General features: G+C 41.4%; 1 protein-coding gene across 3 annotated transcripts in view; it reads left to right on the forward strand.

Annotated features, from left to right (window-relative positions):
• Positions 1-22,161, forward strand: part of FIGN (fidgetin, microtubule severing factor) — a 145,075-nt gene that overhangs the window by 105,971 nt on the left and 16,943 nt on the right. The window contains exons 3-4 of one of the 3 annotated variants that reach the window (XM_072811442.1): positions 16,787-17,866; positions 17,963-22,161. The exon at positions 17,963-22,161 is cut by the window's right edge and continues 3,993 nt beyond it. The exons of the other annotated variants lie outside the window; for them this stretch is intronic. Of the exons in view, the coding sequence (XP_072667543.1) occupies positions 16,787-17,866; positions 17,963-19,182 (2,300 nt within the window). The 3' untranslated portion in view covers positions 19,183-22,161. The remainder of the gene's footprint in view (positions 1-16,786; positions 17,867-17,962) is intronic. 3 annotated transcript variants of the gene reach the window in all.

Genomic DNA, 22,161 nt, shown 5'->3' on the forward strand with positions numbered 1-22,161 from the left:
GTATATATACACCACATCTTCTTTATCCATTTATCAGTTGAGGGGCATTTGGGCTCTTTCCATAATTCGGTTATTGTTGATAATGCTGCTATAAATATCAGGGGTGCATGTGCCCCTCAAATCTGTAGTTTTGTATCCTTTGGGTAAATACCTGGTAGTGTATTTGCTGGGTCATGGGGGACTTTATTTCCTAAGAGGGCAGGAGCTTCGAGTAATAGTAGGCACTCAGATATTATTATAGCATGAATGTCATTATAGTTTAAACAGTTTAGCCAACTAGTCTTATTTTTTTCTAGTGACAATATAAGTTTCAAGAATCAGAGATTCAAGGAAGCTTGAAGATTTTAGTTTTGAGACTTAAAATATATTTTGTCTGTAACCTTTTTTCTCATAATTGACAAACTACTTGAAAACAGGAAGGAAGGAGGGAAGAAAGGAGAGAAAATAAGTCACTGGCCCACATGCCAGAGTCAAAAGGAGGTGAGAGCAGGAGGGGAAGGGCCCCTGGGGGAAACCTGAAAGAATGAATTTAAGACCTAAGTAAAAATGAGTTTTTTCAAGTTTCATTTGTTTGTTTGCTTGTCTGTTACAACGAAGGATATTTACTGTAAGACTTTTTTTTTTTTTTTTTGCTCAGGAATATGACAAATGATAAAATTATGTGCAGTGCTAACAATACGGCGGATACAAGATATTGTGAGTTCTTCAAAGTTTTAAGGATTAGGAGCCCTAATTCTTTTTCAGAATGATTTGCAAGCTTAAATACGTGCTTTCTTTGCATCTTCAGACTTATGTCTAAATGATATGGCCAAAAGCTGAAGTTTAAAACCAGCTTCTCCAGGGTCAGCTGGGTGGCTCATGGTTGAGCATCTGCCTTTGGCTCAGGGCATGATCCCAGAGTCCCGGGATCGAGTCCCGCATTGGGCTCCCTGTGAGAAGCCTGCTTCTCCCTCTGCCTGTGTCTCTGCCTCTCTTTGTATGTCTTGCATGAATAAATAAATAAAATCTTAAAAGAAAAAAAAAACAGCTTCTCCAAAACGTCTTACCTGATAATATAAGCCTCGCCATTACCATTATTATTCAATTATGCCCTATTACCCATATTTTTCGTTTACATGACAATATGTATGTATGTGTTGTTTATTCTCTGCACTAGAATCGTAGCTATGCATAAATCCATGTTTGTATTTCTCTTAGATATTAAAACCAAAAGTTCTGTCAACTTTGTATATAGCTCAGGGTTAAATCTAGGTAAAATACTTGTTAACTAGGTACTCAGTTCCTTATTAAAATTCATAATTAAAATCATAGCTTTATCATTATGGAAAGTTATTTCGAAAGTTCACCAAAAGAACGATTTATACTTATCATTGTCATTTTTGTCATTATTACTATTATTTGACACCTTAGAGCCTCTTAGCCTTTGTAATAAATTCTAACGTACAGAATATCTATTTGCTTTTATAAAACATTCATAAATTCTGTGATTCAGAAGTAAAGTTATCCAAGGTTATGATAAGGTATTCCAAAGGCACCGACAGGGACCCTCTCTTAGGTTTTTGTTTTTGTTTTTGTTTAGCTATGAGTCATTTAAAGATGGAAGATACAGGTTTAACAATAGTCTCATGCACTGGCTTTTTCTTTCGTGGTTCTGAATACGAATTCAGTTGAGACTTAAAGATAACAGGAAGATCTTTTGATTTGAAAGCTATATGAATTCACAAGGGAATGAGTTTGGTTTCTTCTCTACTTTGTAATGCAAAGAAGTGCATTCCACAAAATCAGATGAAACAAGCCATTAATTTGACAGTCTCAGTCCTCATAGCCCTATTGATTCAAAAAGCTGAAAACAGTTATGGAGGCTTATTGGCTCCAATTAGGCGTCGTGAAGCTTGAGGTTAGAAGAAATGAGTGTACTGGGAGAAGAATCACTCAGCAACAGAATCCTTCTTAACATTGTATCAGAATGGGCATAAAATCTTGGTCTCCTGTTATTTTTGTACTTTTTCATTTATTGATTATCTTTATGGACCTGTTTCAGAATGTCCAGAGTCTCATTTCAAAGCTGATTGTGCCACCTTTTGGGTTGCTTTTAGTGAACAAAAGGTATTTGTCCTATCTTGTGAGATGTTTCATGACTATAAGCTCAAGAGCTTCTTAGAAGTCTCATTTAGATGTTCTCAAAAGAATATTTTCCGTTCCTTCTATATAATTATTCATGTGGAAATGCCTCAGGATATACTCTATTGATGGATTAATAAATACAGACTCTATAGATATATTCTCATTTGAGCACATGCATCATCTCTCATGGAAATAACTCCTCTCGTTTGAGGTGTGTAACATTTGGGGGTTTTGCTCTTATCAATAAGAAGCCTAGCTAACTCTCGTGACCACCCTTAGTGCATATAAATAATATATATCCACAATATTGTTCTTTAATGCTAAGATCTTAATAAATAGTGCCACAAAAAGGAAGAGTCAGGGAGGAAAATGTTATTCACATTTTTAAGAACAATATCTAATGGAGCAATATAGTGGTTTCTTCAAATATTCCTTTCAGAATGTCCATTTTTGTCCATGTTTTACCTTAGTGATAGAAAAGTGATTTTTCCTCTAAATGATCACAATATACTACATCTCAAATAACTTTTCATATATAATCAAATGACAGGAAGATGTTTTTCTGACGTGTGGGTGGGGATGCTGAGGAGGAAAGACTTGATTGCTAGAATCAATTATCAGTTATAAAATCCTTGCTTATCATTTGTTAACAAATCCTCAGTTGAAAAAACCTTTTAACCAGCTTGGTATAAGCCTAAATTTGGCTGTACAATGAATATAATCCAACTCTAATAGAAGATGACTGTATTTCCAAGTATATTTAAAATAGGAAAAAATAAGATTATTGTAATAAATCTAACATCACAGCAACCAATTCATGGAGCTTAATTATGACACTACTAAATGTGAAAATCTATTCAGCGCTAGGAACACTTTTCACATTACATTCACGCTAAAGATTGGCTGTTAAGAGCTCATTACTGGTATTTTTCTAAAGAGTGGTTTATTAAACACAGTTACCTAATAAGCATCTTTGGTCGTGCAAATTGCTGAAAACAGTAATGAGTCTGATTAGACTTCATTTCAATTACGACAGCTTGTCTAGAAAAAAAATATATATATACATATATATATGTATATATATATATATATTTTCTTGATGCCTCAAAATCTAGCTATAAGACACAGCAGAGTTTAAAAAATAAAAAGCCACCTCTATATTTCCTTTCCACAGTTCACTAATGAAGAGAGAATTGTCCAAGTCATCATCCAATTTACACACTGGAAAACTGGATGGACAAAGTAGAGTCACAATCATGTTTGGTTAAAAACAGCAAAGGCTGTCTTGACTAATATGTCTAAATAAGGTCACCTTTAGTTTCTCCCTGCTTTTTTTTTTTTTTCTCTCCTTAGGAATATAAAGCTATAAATGAGGTGGAGACTTAAAAATGATTCATTCTTATTTGGTTTGTGGAGGTTATTCTCCAGATTAATAGGCTCACCTTTCAATTATGTTTTATCCATGGATCTTCTACTTAAAATCATAACAATACAGGAAGCTGCTGGACTATGCATGCTAATTATCAGGCCATTTTTTTTAGTACATATATTGGAAGGAAAAAATAAACCATGCTTTATGAATGTGCACTAATATTTCAGAAAGTGTCAAGAAATGTTCATTAGACACTAAACTTGATTTTGATATTTAAAAAAAGTATGTTATTTAGCTGCATTTAACAGCTAACCTCCTATTAAATCATGCCTGAATATTACTGCTCAAATTGAAAGAAAAAAACTGTTAATGTAAAAAGCCTTTAAGTGATTAAGCTGTCATTGCTGTCATTCGGGTACTCTAGTAACATTTTAATGCTTCTGGGAGCTATGGCCAGGGATGCAGTGCACCATTTTATGCTATATTCTCTGAATAGATTCTCTTTTAAAGTATAATATCATTTGACACTGAACAGGATAAAATAATTCCTAGGGTAAAATATGAAAACAATGGCTGGATGTAGAAGCATTTATAAAAAGGAGGGCACAATAAAACATCCTCACCTGAAAAACTTCACAAGTTAGCTAAGTGATCAGGTAATGGCCAGGAGACGAAAGTCAAATATAAATGAATGTTCTTGTGGACATTCGGATGCTTTCAAAAAAGACTTACTTAAAATGAGACCAGTTCAGGTATGTCATTTCAATGAGGAAGGAATCTTCTTCGACTTATGATTCATCATTACTTTTATGAATCTCTATTGTGTAAAAAACTATTCTATAGAAAACACAGAACACTTCTAAATTGACAACTGGGGGTGCTCTCCTATGTAACCCAGTTATTACATATTTTAATTGTTTGCTTCTTAGGGGTTTTTTAAGCATTTCATTGAAAATGATTCTAATAAGTGTATCAACTATACTTCGGTTAAAAAATGGTTGTTTTTATTCACCTGAGAAAATGCACCAATATGCAATGAAATTGTTATTAGATTTCCTTCTTGAAGAATACTACACATGTCAACCCAGACCTCCTGGAAAATGAGTGCTCAATTAAGGAAAAGAATGTTCGCAATGTAGTTTGCGATCATAAATAAAACTTTTAAGTTTTATAAGTATGGAAGTTTTTTGAGGTGTACAACTCGGTTCCAGCCACAAATACCCAGCTAAGGAAAACCTGAGATATGCTTACTTGTGATTAAAAATATGGTGTGCACATTCGTTAAATGATTTAGAATGGACTTTGGATTCTGAGATTAGAAGTAAAGGAGATCATTTTTAGGATAAAAGCAATTTTAAAAATCTCTTTCCTTTTTCTGTCATTTCCCCATTTTCTCTATATCCTTTTTGTAACTACAGACATAACACTGAAATACATATATACAGGCCTCTAGATTTGATTTCTTTTGGTGTAGCCTACATGGATCACCTGCAGGGTTCAAGTTTTCCTGTCGTTTAGGGAGTTTGTGTAAATAGGATGCACATAATTTGAAGAGGGGGCAGGAAGATTTGACCTATTTACCTTTTATTTTATTTTATTTTTTAAAGATTTTATTTATTTATTCATGAGAGACAGAGAAAGAGAGAGACAGAGGCAGAGACACAGCAGAGGGAGAAGGAGGCTCCATACAGGGAGCCCGATTTGGGATTCGATCCCGGGTGTCCAGGATCACGCCTGGGCCGCTAAGCTGCTGAGCCACCCGGGCTGCCCCCTATTTACCTTTTAATGTAAGCAACTAAAACTAGCAAATTTAAAAATTAGTTTATTTTATCTTGATAAACACTGGATGGTATATGTAAGTGATGAATCACTAAATTATATTCCTGAAACTAATATTACACTAGATGTTAATTAACTAGAATTTAAATAAAAACTTGAAACATTAAAAAAATACATTTCTTTCAAATTTCCTGCTGATTTTAAAATGTGACTGTTATCTCCCTTTTCCTTAAAATTATTAGCAAATACTGGAGCATTTGCATAACTAAGGAGGCCAATAAAATAGTTCATGATGGGTAAGAAGTATACAATTGTAGTAACAGTTTATACCATATAGAAGCAACATCCTTATAGCTTTTAACTTTATTGACAGTAATGAGAGCAAGTTTATTCTTAATTGCTGTATTAGAGACAAAGTAAGCCATATTTATTCACAACAGAAAAGAGCTGGATTGGAATTGATTGTAGAATTGTGAGCAAAAGAAAGTGGGTATGTATTTCATGCGATTAATGTCACTAGACCAGTCACTGTTTTAAATTCAGCCAAGGTCTAAAATAAAATAAAATAAATTCAGCCAAGGTCTAAAATAAAATAAAATAATAAAATAAATTCAGCCAAGGCCTAAACTTTTTTTACATAATGGCATCGTCTATCAAAACAGATGAAACTGTGTTGTTAAATATTGTCATAGGGCTCGACATCAAGACAGAATCTGAAGAAATGGTTTCTTTTAGGTTAGGTTGTTGGGCACCCCCTCCAGGACAGGAAGTGCCACTTTCTTTGAGGTCGCTGATATCTTTCCTCTTTTCTGCTTCTGTCTCATTATGCAGCATTCTTTGTTTTTACAAATGGAAGAGCCAACAGCACTAATGACTGGACTGTCATTCACACTGCACTTTTAACAACGTTCTGTTTATCTGGAAATTAGAGCATCCTAATTATAGGTGGTGCTCAGGTTTATTTCACCAGACCATAGAATGGGGCTGGGGGAAGGGGAGGAGGAGTGGAGAATGGAAACTAGTGTTGTTGGTAAGAGCTCTTCGCTTTTAATCCTAGACCTTGTTGATTGTATTCAAAAGCAGTTTATCTTCATACATTGTCTCATATGGAAGAAACAACCCTAAACCTACCTAAACTCATTTCATATGTAGCTTTTTCCACTGCCTTCAGATCAAAGTTATTTTCTTCAGGCTGGACTAAATTATACACAGGTCCCAGGAGTGAAGGACACTGAATTAATGCACTATGTCACCCAGCCCTGACTATAGAATATTTTTATCAAAGTCCAAGACGCTATTTTGCTATTGCATTAAAAATTAATGCACGAATTGCCAAAAAGAGAAAAATGCATAAGTAACCTAAACAAATTTTGTCTGGGCTTTGCACACCTCAGAGTCCCCATAAGCAGAGTTTTTATTAAGGAGAATGATTGAAGAGTTATATACTTATATGTAAATCATATTCTACTCCTTTGTCTAATTGTATGAGAGTATCCTTAATCTTAAATAAATAAGCAGCCTCAGTGGTCTATTTTGTTTTACGTAAACTGTCTTTAGAGGAAGGTTCTAGAGAAACACGAAAAAGAGGACAAATGCATACTCCATCGTACACAAGGTCATGGGGTTTGGGAGATTCTGAAATTTGTTTATTGACCCATGTCAGCACGGCGTGTTGGGCAAAAAGTGAATACAGTTCAGCTTAAATATAGCTAAATTGAGCTTTCCATTTATATACTTGAAATAGAATCCACACGTGCAAATAACTATTTACAAATAGCTATGCGTGCGCATAATGGTTAACCTAACGTTTTAGGATTGGGATGGAGGAAATGAAGCAGACACGTCATAATTCAAGGTTGGTTCCATGCCCGGTTTATGTTAACTAAAAGTGGGAATTTATTTTTTATGACACGACAGTAACTTGAGAATCAACCGGAATAACCCCAGACTTTTAGGACAATGGTAATGGTGCCTTGGCAGAAAGCTTTCTGAAAGTAAAGATTCAAAATGACACAGAAGATGCACAGTACTCTTGGCATGTGGATTTCTCTGGATCAACCATAGAGGCTGGGTACTAGGAGTCTAGCACGGGGGCTTTCGGGTTGTGTTAACCCCGTTTATCCCTGCACGCTACACAGCTCACCTGTTATTTACACACATAAGAGGGTTGATACCGCAGAACAAGGGGAGTGCTCTGTTGTGGCACAGAACATACATATTCATTAGCCCGGGCAGTCCCTATGGACATATGTGGTGTGTCCTGATGATCTTTGTATGACAAAAAGAACCGATGTGTGTGTGTGGGGTGGGGAGGAGGTTGATGGCTGTAATGGATTGAAAATGTATATGGGAAAAGGGAAGAGACAGCATGAGAAATGGAAGGCCATAAAGGACCAACTTTAAAGGTTACCTACAAAGCACTGTTAAAGCCGAGTACAAATTATCTAAAAACATTCACAGAGGTAGAATAAACAAAATATTTGACTTCACATGGAAGAATCAGTCCTCTTATCTAGTAACCTTCAAACTTTTTCCCTTGCAATAGTTGAGGACACCTGACACTAAATATTAAGATTCACAGTATACATCATTGGTGTATTTTAAATTGCCGGTGTATGCATAGCCTAGTATTCTTTGTTTTTGTTTCTTTAAAAAAGATTTTATTTATTTATTCATGAGACACACACACACACACACACACACACACAGAGAGACACAGGCAGAGGGAGAATCAGGCTCCATGCACCGGGAGCCCGACATGGGACTCAATCCCGGGTCTCCAGGATTGCGCCCTGGGCCAAAGGCAGGCGCTAAACCACTGAGCCACCCCAGGGATCCCCTCTTTACTTCACTTAAATTAGTATTCAAAAATTTTTACACATCAACTATTGTAAAACCCTGCCCTTACAAAAACAAATGACCAGCCAAACAAAAAATCAAAATTGTAATTTTAAAATAGTTGGAGTTAATGTGAGCATGACTACATATTTACTTGAATACTTGCATTTAAGTTTAGGAAATTTTGGGTCCCCCACAGGAAAACATATTTATTTGAATTATGATTATGATTTCCTGGGTTGCTTTAAGTGACAGGCTGTCTATCCTGATCATATACTGAATATAGACTCCAGTGGACTAAAAGCGATACCTCTTTCTTCGGTGTAATTTGCTTTGCATAAGTGCTCATGCGTTCATCCTCATAAATGGAAGCCATCCTCTTATATATGTCTCATATATTAGAAATGATGACCTACCAGACAAGTAGATACCAAGTTTCATCCTCAGTATGAAATACTGGCAAAACAGTCATTTTTACATTTGGTCACATTTTGATGAGTAAATATTTTGTTGCTGTGAATAAAATCTAATATATTTTAGGGAAACTGACTTAGGTGATAAGCTACACACAAATTTAACTGAAGGACAGAGTACATATCATTCTAGCCTAAGTCATGATGTCTAGAACATTGAATACAGGCTCTTACTAAGCCCAAAAGGATGACCTATAGACCAGATCAGTTGCTTACCAAGATACCACCCCAGTTTTCTCTAAGAAATAGGAAGTGTAACTTTGGAATCACTTATACAGTCTCTCGAAAGATGTACTAAAACTCATGACTGACCGACCTATAGGGGAAACATTAAAATTAAATGAAGCTTTGGTTTGTGATATATTCAAAGGAGCATATTAGGAATGGTGAGGACTGATTTAGGGAAAACATCTAGAAAAAGTATCTGACAAATCAGAGCAAAGGGGGAAACGGTGAAATTACAGCAATGTGGAAACCAGCTTTTTAAATCATTATTCATCATTCTACACTGCTGTACTGAGGACACTGAATCAACCAGAAAAATATCAACCATTTTCCCTATGTTCTGATTAAGGGGACAGGAATGTGTGTGTGTGTGTGTGTGTGTGTGTGTGTGTGTGTATAATAATATTTAGGGTTTTTTTTTTTTTTCTGAAGATACTACTTGTTCGTTTTAGAGCACTATACTTACTAGTTTTCAAGAAAATGTACTTAAGTGTAAAAGCTGGAGCTTGAAGCTTCCTAATGCAATCATAAATTTGATTGTTTACGTGACCGATCACTACCATAAAAATACCCGACGTTCTAATAGGGAGTGGGAACACCGTGACAAAGTGGAGAGAGCGTGCCATGTCCAAAGTGGGCAGCTGGGATTCAGGTTCATCCAGTTGTTGCCAGGGGAGAATGAGATCTAGTGATACAGAGCATTCACCTTGTCTTGAGAAATAGAAAATATGGAAATAAAGATTCTTTTTATGAAGTTAACTGTGCTGGCGAAACAGAAGATGGTTGCAGGCTGTATGCTGCCCTCAGGCAGTCAGGTGGCAATTTCTCTACATTAGAGGGTGAGGTATTAAAACTGTATTTACTAAGGGCCATTTAGCCAGAAATGCCTGCGTGGTTCTTAAAAAGGATCGCTTTATGCAAATATGGTGAAATGGGAGGAGGGAGTAATTTGCTTCAAAATGTATTATAAGTTGGAGTCTTGAGGTGTGAAAGTGTGATTTAAAGAGAAAAATCATTTGACAGTATTGCTATATAATTATCTTATTTTGAAGCTGCAAGTTTCACTGGATTTAAACCTCTAAGTACTTTATTTCTTACTTGTGGTCTCTATAATGTTGAGTAACAGGTAACATTTAAAATAAAATACTATGAAAACATCTAGAATCGAAAACATCTGATTTCTGGCCCCTTTTTGTAAGATCATGCTCTGTGTTCTGCTGAGTATGAAAGAATTTCTAATACCTTCCTTATAACCAACATTCCCACTGGAAAATTTCCTTTTCAGTAGCTGTCTTGAGGTTGAAGAAAAAGTGACTTAGAATTCTAGGAGTGATTTTACTTTTTTTTTTTCTGTCTAGTCAGTTTTGTGCACTTGTATTATTTTTCAAAATCAAAGAATAAGAAATATTTGTATAGCCGTTCACAGAAGATATTTTCATGAATATTATTACTTTAGGTAATCTTCTTAACAATCCAGTAAGATATAGGATACCATTATGGTCCACATTTTATAGCTGCAAAAAAGGGAGTTTGATGTGCTTAAGTGACTTCACCAAGATTTGAACAAATAAGCAATGGCATGAGCAAAGCCCTGGGTCTGACTCTCAAGCTTGGGATATTCACTCTTTGAACAAAATTCTACAACCTTTGTGTTTTCATCAGTCCCTTTCTATCCCAACACGCTAGCAATACCTCCAAATAAAACACTGTGTCAGGCAAAATAGTTTTCAACCCCACAGGACATCATAGTAAGTGAAGTAGCAAAGTATAACTGAGACTGTCTGGGTTGGGGTTACTTCAAAGTTCCCTTAATTTCTAAAATCAAAGAGAATTTAGAATGTGAAATGACAAAGAAGACACGAAGCTGAAAAAGCTTCATTGTCTTATAAAAACAGATGCCCTCGACTTGAATTCTCACCACCGAACCACAGGCTTTATACATAGTGAGCCCTCAGGTCGTTGGCTAAATAAAATTCACAGTCTCTACCACATGGTTAGCTGTTGATAAAGGTCTTCTAACTTTGGCGTTCTCAAGATGGAACTGGATCGACTGGGTTAAAAAGAACGTGTCATTTCCATGCTCTTCCTCCTTGTTTTTGGATATGACATCACATTTTCAGGCTGGGAATGATCAGGGAATAGACTAAGATTTCGGATCAACTGGGTGAGTATAGGGGATCCTAGACACTGCTGTGCTGGCCTCCTGGCTTAGGAGGGGGAGACTCCTACTGGGTCTGCTCAAACATTTCATTTGGTCATCACCTTCCTTGAAGGATCATGATCAGGAGATACCGCATCAGGCCCGTGTTCACCGCCAGGAGGTTTGTAGAAGCCTTTTACTGCACAAACCTGTATTTTTAGCTGGTGAATTTGCTGCCCTCTTCCTGGAATTCTGAATGTCCTGTGTGTTGGTTCTAACATTCCCCAGGAGAGGATGACTCTGTTGCAGTGTTAGGCCCAGGGGGTGTCAACTATTACATTCAGCTTGACCCTTGAACAACGCAGGTGTCAAGGGTCTGCGTGTCACTTCTGACTCTCCGAAAACGTAACAGCCTACTCTTGACCTTACCAATAACGTAAACAGTCGATTAACACGCATTTTGTATTTTGTCTGTATTTTATACTGTATTCGTATGATAAAGTAAGCTCTACAGAGAAAAGAAAGTGCTGTTAAGAAAATCGTAAGAAATCCATCTGCAGTATTGTCATGTATTTATCAAAACAAAAAACAAAAACAAAACAAAAAAAAAAACCTCTGCATACATGTGGACCCACATAATTCATTCAAACCAGTGTTATTCAAGGGTCAACTGCACTTTGTTGTATTTACCCCAGGAGTGACTGCTTTCTAGAGAGAAGGTGGGCAAATATGCCATTAGATTAAAAAAAATACACTTAAATAAGTACTAATGAAAATACATTTAAATACGTACTAATGAAAAGTTCAGGGGTACAGTGGCCCACAGGGGCGTAACGGGTGTAGTGATGTCGTGCAGCAAGCAAGCCTTCCATGCCTGCAGGTGTCTGCCTCCGGTCCCTGCCCCAGGAGTGTGAGAAAACCTACAGATGAAGGCAAGTCCCCAGCAGCCTGCAGTACCCTATGGGAACCTTGTAGAGAACAGCTTTTTAAGACCTGCTGAACGGCTGAGCAGCACACGTGTGTCAGGTAGGGGTCAGGGTAGGGAAGCCCGGACCTTAGAGGAGTATTTCCAGGAATGTGTGCTAAAAATAGACTCCGGAGGCTTAGTGGCTTATTTCCGATTTCCTCCCGTTCTTAAAGTTGCTTTTATATCCTTCATTTTTCTCCGTAGCAGCTTCTTTGTCATCGTGAAGCTGTGACAGAGCTTCGAAGGACGTCACAGTTGTGTTGTTTCAAAATAAAGAACAAAATGGAGCAAGTAAAGCAATGAGGCAGCAACTGCTTAGTAATTAAACCTAAGTTATAATGTGGGCAGAAACGATCAGAAAGGAAAATGTCCTCCAAACTGTCCAGTTTTATGGGAAATACAGCCTTATTCGTTTAATATACATAAATTCATCCTATAGCAATAAAACAGCAAAGTGCTCAGGCTTCTTAAAGTAGTACCTATCTTTCTGGTGTAATAACTTACGTTAAGGTATCTTAAAAGCAATTTTCTATTAAATAATATATTTTAAGAACAAACACATTGCATTGTGAAATTTGCTAGCTGTATTAGGAATTTCCCGATCCTTTCAAAAATAAAAATCGATGTTTTGGAACAGTCCTTCAATTATCTTTAAGAACTATTTTTCTTACTTTCCACTGTTGTCTGAATCTTTATTGTACCTATTTAAGCTATTTCTAAACAGCAGTGGAAGTTATTGTTCTGGAGTCATGTTTCTAAATAATGTTAAAATAGTATTGTTTCTGAGATTTTTCTCTGCATGTTCCAAAGAGAAACCATATAAAAGCTGTCTTTAAAGCCCATCTTATTATTTGGGTGCCAAGTGACACTCGTGTGCTACTTCCTACACATAGAGAACAGCAATAACAATCAAATGGAGCATGATTTTTTTTGTTGTTGTTGTTCAAAGAACATTTGGCTCGACGTTTTTCTTCTGTTCCACATCAGGACTATCACCACCAGTAAACAGAATAACAACAACAACAACAACAACACAACCAAGTTTGGTTCTCCTTCCAATTAGCATTAAAATTCAAAAAACTGATGAGAAAGCTCTCTGTGCTCCAAAAGCACAGGACAATCTCCTGTACGCTGGCTTCTTCGGCTCCTACTAATAATAAGAACTAGTTTATGCTTAACTATTAACTGGAGCTTTCAAGTAACATTAGTGATTTCAAAACCCGGGGTAAGTACTCGTGTTCCAGGGGATGTGAATAATTCTGTTCCCTTAAGGTGATTTAATCAAAGCTCAGTCTTGCCTTTGGCGGCCTCGCTAAGGTTAGTGTTAGTTAATATGCATCAATAAATAAACTTTCAATTATCTTGGTAAGCACATCCAAAAATAGCACGAGAACCAAAAGGCAATGGTACATCAAGTAATTGTCCCAAATAAATAATTTTGATAGGATCTTTGTTCAATTTCAGATGCAGTAGAAAGCTTAGAAAATGTATGTCTTGCCAGAGTTGAACTTCACAGACCCGCTCCGTGAAAACAACCCCCCTCTTTTATGCAAACTTTACATTCTTGTCTATTACAGTGATTTTAACTTCCTAAAATCATTTTTTGCACATTTTTTGTAAACGATTAATTTACAAGAAAAAATTTTAAGCCAATAAAGTAGAAAGCTGCCCCTTTTTTGTTTATTTTTCAAATAATTATTCAAAATCCAGAGCAGTTTCATTTTTTTTTTTTTAATGGGCTTTTATCATGTTCTTCATATATGTTAACTAATGCTTAGGTCAGCTGAGGAAGCCACGACTCCTAGTGTGTGAGTGTGTGTGTGTGTGTGTGTGTGTGTGTGTGTTATGTTGAGTTTGTGGTAAATCCTGTTTTCTCTGACTCCCAAATTTTTTTCTGGAGGCCTCCTTTCAAGACATTTATTCACGTTTCTTCTGTATCAATGTAATCAGACTTCCACTCAGAGCATATGTAAGTTCTTATTTTTTTCAACTCTGTATTTGAAAATCTTTTAAAGAAAAAATCCTACTAGAAATTCCCTGGAAATAATTTACAGGACTAATGAATTTGTAGGTCTTTTAGACAGTTCTGCATTATAGTCACATTAATATTCTTTCCTTTTTATAAGGCTTGAAGTAAATCCCATGACACTAGAAGAATTTAGATACTGATTACTTGCGATTGGTTCCTGGTGATTTGCTCTTAATAATTTCCAGTTGAATTTAATGAAAGTATGATTCCTGAAATGCTGCTTCATTAAAATTGCATCTTTTCCCCTTTTAAGTGTGGTTTCAGTCATTTCACCCATTCTGCGATGTGTTTTCCTCCCCCCCCCTTCAAAAGGAGTGATTGAGAAGGCAGAAACAATTAAGAAAAATCACTTTAGTTCCTCCTAGAACTCACCCCCAGAGTTTCTCAGACTGAAATGCAAGCTGTACTTCATCAGGATTTCACAATTATTTTTGTAATTGATGATATATATATACATATATATATATATATTTTTAAGTGGAGTTTTAAAAGAGAAACACATATGAGGATTTGGGAGGAGTAAGGGAGAGGAGGGTGAAGAAAGAATCTGTTGCATCTACAAGAGAAGTAAGGTCTTTCATATTTTTATTAAAAAAAATAGAGAGCTTGATTAAGTTATACTGTGCAGCATTCAGACTTAATTTAACTGAGATGGTGATTTGCAAATGAATATCTACATGGATCCTTTTTAAAAATCCAAATGCAAATGAGTACAACTGCAGTAAAATATATTTGCAAATGAATCCTGTTGCTTTATTCATTTATTGTGTAATTACTGCAATCCTTCCCACCTTGTTTTCAGTATTTCTTAATCATTAAGTCGGAAGCATGACAGCAGTGCCAGCCCTGGCATGATTCTCTTTGACTAAAACCTTGTAAATTAACACAATTAGCACAGCATCATCCTGCTAATTAACTTCCAGTGTCTGGTGCAGTGGTTTTGCAAACAAGGAAGAGAGAGTCAGGAGGGAATCAACATGCCATTCTGTTACCAAACTCTGTGCTATGTTCAGTTTAGCTCAGCAAGTCAAAGCTGGCCATGTCAGAAGCCAGAGGCAGGGAACGAAGAGCTAAAGGGCTTGGAGAAGGAAGGCGGAAGGGTGTAGGAGCTGTCAAAACAGACTGCCGTAATTCAGAAGGGAGCCGATGCCACAGATGCTTCATTGAGACCAGGCCTCCTCCTTATCGAGGCATCTCTGCCAGAGGGCATTAAGGCAGTTTACAAAATTCACTTTGGCTAATACAAAAGAGATTAAGGAGGCCTACTTAATGCAGCTGTACCAGAAGAGGAAGTGTTGGAACCACGCAGAGATTAGAATGAGGTGAGCCAGCCCCGGGAGACAGAGCAGGGCGCGGTGCTGTATGGTGACCAAGTATACGTGAGTCCTTGAGGGTCCGAGGGAGGGTATGTCACAGATCCCTTTGGGTGCCTGTTCCCTAATCTGCGAAGTGAGGGAATTTCTAGGGTCTCCTTAAACTGTAAAACTCCAACGATCCTCGGATTCTGAGAAAAGAGTCTTGTTTCACAACAGTTTGCTACTGAAGTCCCCTTGCTTCAGTTAGTGATCGGGCAGGTAACAGAATTACCCGTAGCGCCTCATTATCTAGGGCCGCTCTTGGAGTTCATGCCGCACACACACTGCTTCCCGCAGAAGCCTAAGGAGAACCCCGATTCTCTCCCTCTTTATTCTTATGCTCCCTTTCACCTGTCTCCTCCCCCGCCCTCCTTCCTTCCTGCCTCTTCTCTCTCTCTGTCCAGGTGTATACACATCCGTATACACACGCACATGCACGCACGTGAGAGGGGTACGTCTATGCGGGCCTATGTACGTGTGTGTATCTGCATGTGTCCTCTCCCCTCTCAGTCCTCGGAGGCCGGGGGTGGGGGGGTGGGGGGGGGCGCGAGGGAAGGACTGTAGGAGAAGGAGGGAGCGTGCCAGCTGGAAGACCGACAGACAAGTGATGCTTGTTTTTTTTTTTCAGAGACTCAACAACAGAACTGAGAGGCAGAAAGGAGCCAGTTGTAATTCATACCGAGTTGTAGGCTTTGTGCGATGAAAGCGATGGAGCGCTGCCTGGGAGATTGCTTTGCTGCACTCCACGAAGCAGATTTGAAACTGTCGTGGAGCACTTTAGATGAGAGTTGGATTATGGAGTGACCTGCTATGTCTGTGTCATATTGTTCTGCGCAGGGAGCATTATACTGTGCTAACTAGGTGTTCAGTCCCGAAGAAGAGAGGGGTCCTAGATGTGATCTGTCGGCTGTGTCTCGTTTTTACATTGGCTAAAATACAAAACAGAAACTCTGGTGTGAAAAGACACAACAGCCAGATACTGCCCGTGTTCATAGTGTCACGTGCCGGATGTTTAACAGATCCGCATATTTCATTGTTTTTAAGGACCTGCTGTCGAAGTCTGATCTGACAGGAGCGTGTGTGTACATATATACGGGTCCCTGCGCGTGTGCACTGCGTGTGTGCCTGTGTGCGCGCGTGTGTGTGCAGCAAGTAACCTGATAGGCTCCACCGGAATCGATCTGCTTATTGCTTAAGGAGGAGGGAAAAAAAAAAAAAAAAAAAAAGAATCCGGCCCTCTACAGAGATCTTTATTTAAATTCGGTTGCCTTTTCACACAGGACTGAAATTCGGTCCCCTTTTAAAGCGCACGCACTGTGCGGCCACAGTGGATACTGTGACCTGTGGGAATTCTTTAGGATGGCTGTGGCGTTAATGGAAAATCGCAGGTAACCAAGGAAGTTAGGGGAGAGCTGTGACCCTTTCCGATGAGCACCTTAGTAAATTGACTTTTCCTCGCTCCTCCCCCCCCCCCCCATCCTCAGGCTTGAAGATGCAGTGGACGCCGGAGCATGCGCAGTGGCCAGAACAGCACTTTGACATCACGTCGACCACTCGGTCCCCCGCGCACAAGGTCGAAGCCTACCGCGGCCACCTGCAGCGCACCTACCAGTACGCCTGGGCCAACGACGACATTTCTGCGCTGACGGCGTCCAACCTGCTGAAGAAGTACGCGGAGAAGTACTCGGGCATCCTGGAAGGCCCCGTGGACCGGCCTGTGCTCAGCAACTACTCGGACGCGCCCTCGGGGCTGGTGAACGGCCGGAAGAATGACAGCGAGCCCTGGCAGCCGTCGCTGAGTGCGGACGCCGTGTACCCCATGAACTGCGTCCCCGAGGTGCTCGCCGCCGGCAAGGCCGGGGTGGCGCCCGCGCTGCCGCCCGCCGACGCCTCGGCCAGCATCGGCAGCTCCCCGGGGGTGGCCAGCAACCTGGCCGAGCCCAGCTACTCGAGCAGCAGCTGCGGCAGCCACCCGGTGGCCGGCCTGCACGCCGGGCTCCCGTCTCAGGAATACGCCCCGGGCTACAACGGCTCGTACCTGCACTCGGCCTACGGCAGCCAGCCGGCCCCCGCGCTCCCGTCCCCGCACCCGTCGCCGCTGCACAGCTCGGGGCTCCTGCAGCCGCCGCCGCCGCCGCCGCCGCCGCCGCCGCCGCCCGCCGCCCTGGTCCCCGGCTACAACGGGGCCTCCAACCTGGCGGGCTACAGCTACCCGGCGGCCGGCTACCCCCCGCAGGCGGCCGTGGGCGCGGGCTACAGCCCCGGGAGCGCGCCGCCGCCGCCGCCCTCGGCCTACCTGCCGTCCGGCATCCCCGCGCCCACGCCGCTGCCGCCCACCACCGTCGCGGGCTACGCCTACCAGGGCCACGCGCTCGCGCCCCTGGCGCCCTCGGCCCTGGCGGGCGGCCCGGCGAGCTCGCTCAAGCGGAAGGCCTTCTACATGGCGGCGCAGGGCGACCTGGACGCCGGCTACGCGGGCTACGGCTACGGGCAGCAGCGGTCCGCGCAGAGCCCCATGTACAGGATGCCCGACGGCGCCCTCTCGGGCTCGGGCCCCGGCCCCGGCCCCGGCCCCGGCCCCGGCCGCGGGGGCGGCGGCGGGGGCGGGGGCGGCGGCGGCGGCGGCGGCGGCGGCGGGAGCGGCGGCGGGAGCGCGAGCAGCTTCGACCGCGGCGCCGACCCCGCCTCCGCCGCCGCCGCCGCCGCCGCCGCCGCCCTGGCCTTCAAGCCGAGCAAGCAGCTGCTGGCCCCCGAGCAGCCGCGCAAGTTCGGCGGCCAGCCCGGCCGGGCCCTGACGCCGCCCGCCTACGGCGCCGCCAAGCCCGGCCTGGGCGCGCGGCCCGGCGGCGACTCGTTCGGCAAGTACCCGTCGCCCGGCGTGGGCGAGCCCGGGGAGGAGCACCGGCCGCTGCTGCCCCACGGCCTGCAGGGCCCCGCGCTGCGCGCACCTACCTCAGCCGGCCACGCCGCCGACGAGCCGCTCAAGGGCGCCGAGCCGCACCTGCTCGACCTGGTGAGCAGCGAGATCATCGCGCAGGGCCCGCCGCTGGACTGGGGCGACATCGCCGGCCTGGACCTGGTGAAGGCGGTGCTCAAGGAGGAGGTCCTGTGGCCCGTGCTCAGGTCGGACGCCTTCAGCGGCCTCACGGCCTCGCCGCGGAGCATCCTCCTCTTCGGGCCCCGCGGGACCGGCAAGACGCTGCTGGGCCGCTGCCTGGCGGGCCAGCTCGGGGCCACGTTCTTCAAGATCGCCGGCTCCGGGCTGGTGGCCAAGTGGCTGGGCGAGGCGGAGAAGATCATCCACGCCTCCTTCCTCGTGGCGCGGTGTCGCCAGCCCGCCGTGATCTTCGTCAGCGACATCGACATGCTCCTCTCCTCCCAGGTGAGCGAGGAGCACAGTCCAGTCAGTCGGATGAGAACGGAATTCCTGATGCAGCTGGACACTGTACTCACGTCGGCCGAGGACCAAATCGTAGTCATTTGTGCCACCAGTAAACCAGAGGAGATCGACGAGTCCCTCCGGAGGTACTTCATGAAACGACTCTTGATCCCACTTCCCGACAGCACAGCGAGGCACCAGATGATAGTACAACTGCTCTCACAGCACAATTACTGTCTCAGTGACAAGGAGTTTGCACTGCTCGTCCAGCGCACAGAAGGCTTCTCCGGACTAGACGTGGCTCACCTGTGTCAGGAAGCGGCGGTGGGCCCCCTCCACGCCATGCCAGCCACGGACCTTTCAGCCATCATGCCCGGCCAGTTGAGGCCCGTCACGTATCAAGACTTTGAAAATGCTTTCTGCAAGATTCAGCCTAGCATATCTCAAAAAGAGCTTGATATGTATGTTGAATGGAACAAAATGTTTGGTTGCAGTCAGTGATGACTTCTTTAAAAAAAAAAAAAATAAATGTAATGAATGTTGGCACACGCGCATAAAACCTGCTACATAGGGTATAGAGCCCCTTTCCAGTAGTGTTTAAATCGCAAAGGGTACTGGGGAAGATGACGATGGAGTTGCATCTTTAGCGTCAGGGTAGATTTGGAGGAAAGAAAAAAAAAAAAAAAACAAAAAAATGCATCAAACGAGAGCTTCTGATTTGAGAGCCCCAGATACAGAAAGCATCTGTCGATGCTCAGTTCAGTTCAAGCTAGACAACGCTCACCAAGGAGCAAGGTGCAAGTGTGTTGATTTCAGAAGGACATGAACCTCGTGTGTTGATTCCATTCTGCTGTTCTCGAGATTTAGTTGCTGTCAAGTGCCTGGAGTGGTGCTTTATTTTTTGTTTGCCTCACAATTACATTGGTGGCATGTGCTAATATAAAGAGCTTTAACTTCAAACATTATTGGACTAAAGAGATGAACGGTTGTGTGACGACAGAAAACCAGATTTTTGCCATTTTAAGAGCAACAGTATTCCTCAATCCTGTCTGTTCTGCAGTACTAAGCTAAGAACAGGTAAAACAGGGTAACGGTAATCTGGACCTTAATTTCTGCAGTTCATTTCTTTTAATGTTCTTGTCTGCAAAAACTCAGGAAAGCGATTGTGATTTGTACAGTACCTCAAAGGAATGTGTTGAAAGCACTATGTACTGCTGATAGTAATGGGATAGGCTTCAATGTTACTTTATATTAAAATGTATGTTTACCTCAACAATTGGGAAAAAAAAGAGCAAGGAAAATTACTTTGAATGTATCCGGAAAAAAATACTGACGTGTGATACAACTGAATATTTACAATTTAAAGTAGAAATGGAAGGATTTTTTTTTTTAAAGATTCTTTTACTAATTATGGGGAATTAACCAGAGCAGAATAATCCTTTATGTCAAAAACTGCAAGAGTTCTTCGTACATTGCTCCTTGATAATGAAATGAAAATGTTCTTAAAAAGGTACACTGGTTAATGGAAAGCTACTTACTCAGTTCATGTTAGTGTCTAGAACACTCAGCCACAAGACCTGTGTAGGACCCTGAAAGTCACAGTACCGGAAAACTAGGACTGCCTTTTACTGCATAGGTGGTGGTGGTGGTGGTGGTGGTGGTGGTGGTGGTGGTGGTGGTGGTGGTGGTGGTGGTTTGCAAGTTCTCTCTTAAAATTGCTGGGAATGGTGTCCTTCTATTCACTAATCTAGCTTATAGGCTTGCCGTGCTGTTCGGTAGAATGCAGAAGATAGCAGGCAAAAACAAACAAATAAATAAATAAATACAAACACCAACCAACCAACTTCTCTATATCCACAAAGAACATCTACATCCCCTCTTTCTGACGCCTCTCTTCTCAGTGCAATTTTGCTTCTCATTTTGAAATCTTCTGGGCTATAGTGCTCCCACATTCATTTCTACCTCAGTTTTGTTACATTTCTCTTGGAAAGGAAAGTAGAAAATTGGACGTGGACACACACCCACACACGCGCGCGTGCACACAACTATTACCTTGTCAAACACGTTACTTTATTTTCTCCTTTTTTCCATAAATCCAGTTTCCAAAAATAACGGTCTTCGTGCTTGCTTCTACCTGAGTCCGCCCCTACCCCCCCCCAGAACATGTGGCATTTTTCTTAATTTCCCATTCTTCTCCTACACCCCACCAAGTTGTTCTTTGTATCCTTTAATGCTTTATGTGCAACTTTTCATTGATAGCTAACTGATGTTCGGCAATGCCTCTGAACAGACAGTGTAGGCTGTAGCTTTCCAAAGCCACTGCCCGTGCATAAGCAGAACAGCCTGGCTTTTTGAATGTATTTTTCCTGGTTTTTTTTTTTTTTTCCTTCCTTTTTTTAGTTGAGAGATGCAGTAACAAAACTGTTGCAAAGCACTGGCATTTTATGTATTCAAAAAGTGATGTACATTTTTAAAAAATTTAAATAAATGCAATGAGAAGCCCCAAGAAAGCTTTCTGTTATTGTTTCTTTTTCCCTTCAAAAATTTTGACTGATTGCATTCACAATGTCAAATTCTCTGACACACTTACCATAGAGAAAGCTATTGAAGGACTTCATCGTATTTCTGAAATTTTATCATGCTTGATCATACTACCCCCCTTTTTTCGTATTTTTCAATGTTGCGAGAAACTGAGCAAATGAACCAAAATTTGATTTACTGTGATATCCTATCAATTAAAACTGTGCTTACATATAAATATTCCATATTAAAAAGCAGTGCCTTTCATTAAGGATACAAAAAATAATATTTAAATACGTCCTCTGCTTTTCACAAGTGAATAAATGCTATAGTTGTGTTCTGGCTCTACCCTGCACATCTCTTATTGTAAGGAAATTCTAATATCCCCCATTAACTTGTAGGTCCATATTGATCTCACTGACAAGTTTACTTTTGCACAGTGCTGACCTATTTTCTGTCTTTTAGACATTACATTTCATTTCCGCCAACATGCTGTGTTCACTTGAAAGCAACTGGCAAGTTTTGACAAACCCAGTCTTACTTAGACAACTTTGGAAAATCCAATATTGACCCACATTTTTGTGGCTGGTAAGAGTTAATGCCAAATATGACTGCACTATTGTGTTTTACACTCATTTATAAAACCGAAAATAAGGTCCTACATACCGGCTTTTAGCTTTAAGTGACTTTAAAACTACTTTGCGGTATGAGTGGTCAAAAATCCATGTATTTAGGAAGAAGCTGAAGTCTTGTGTGAATTTCATTTAGCCTCGTGAATTCTAGGATTTGATCTCTTAGGAAATTGGGCATGCTGAAGAAATGAAGATCTGTTGGGGGAGATAAGGCTGACCTTTGAGTAGATAGTGCTCTCCTGTGATTCTTTGATTCTGCATGGCAGCATTATGAGCTCTTCTGTGGACTAGCCTAATAATGAGCTCTTTTCTGACCATCCCTTCTGGA

The sequence above is a fragment of the Canis lupus genome, chromosome 34, assembly GCF_048164855.1.
Source record: "Canis lupus baileyi chromosome 34, mCanLup2.hap1, whole genome shotgun sequence".
Lineage (NCBI taxonomy): Eukaryota > Metazoa > Chordata > Mammalia > Carnivora > Canidae > Canis > Canis lupus.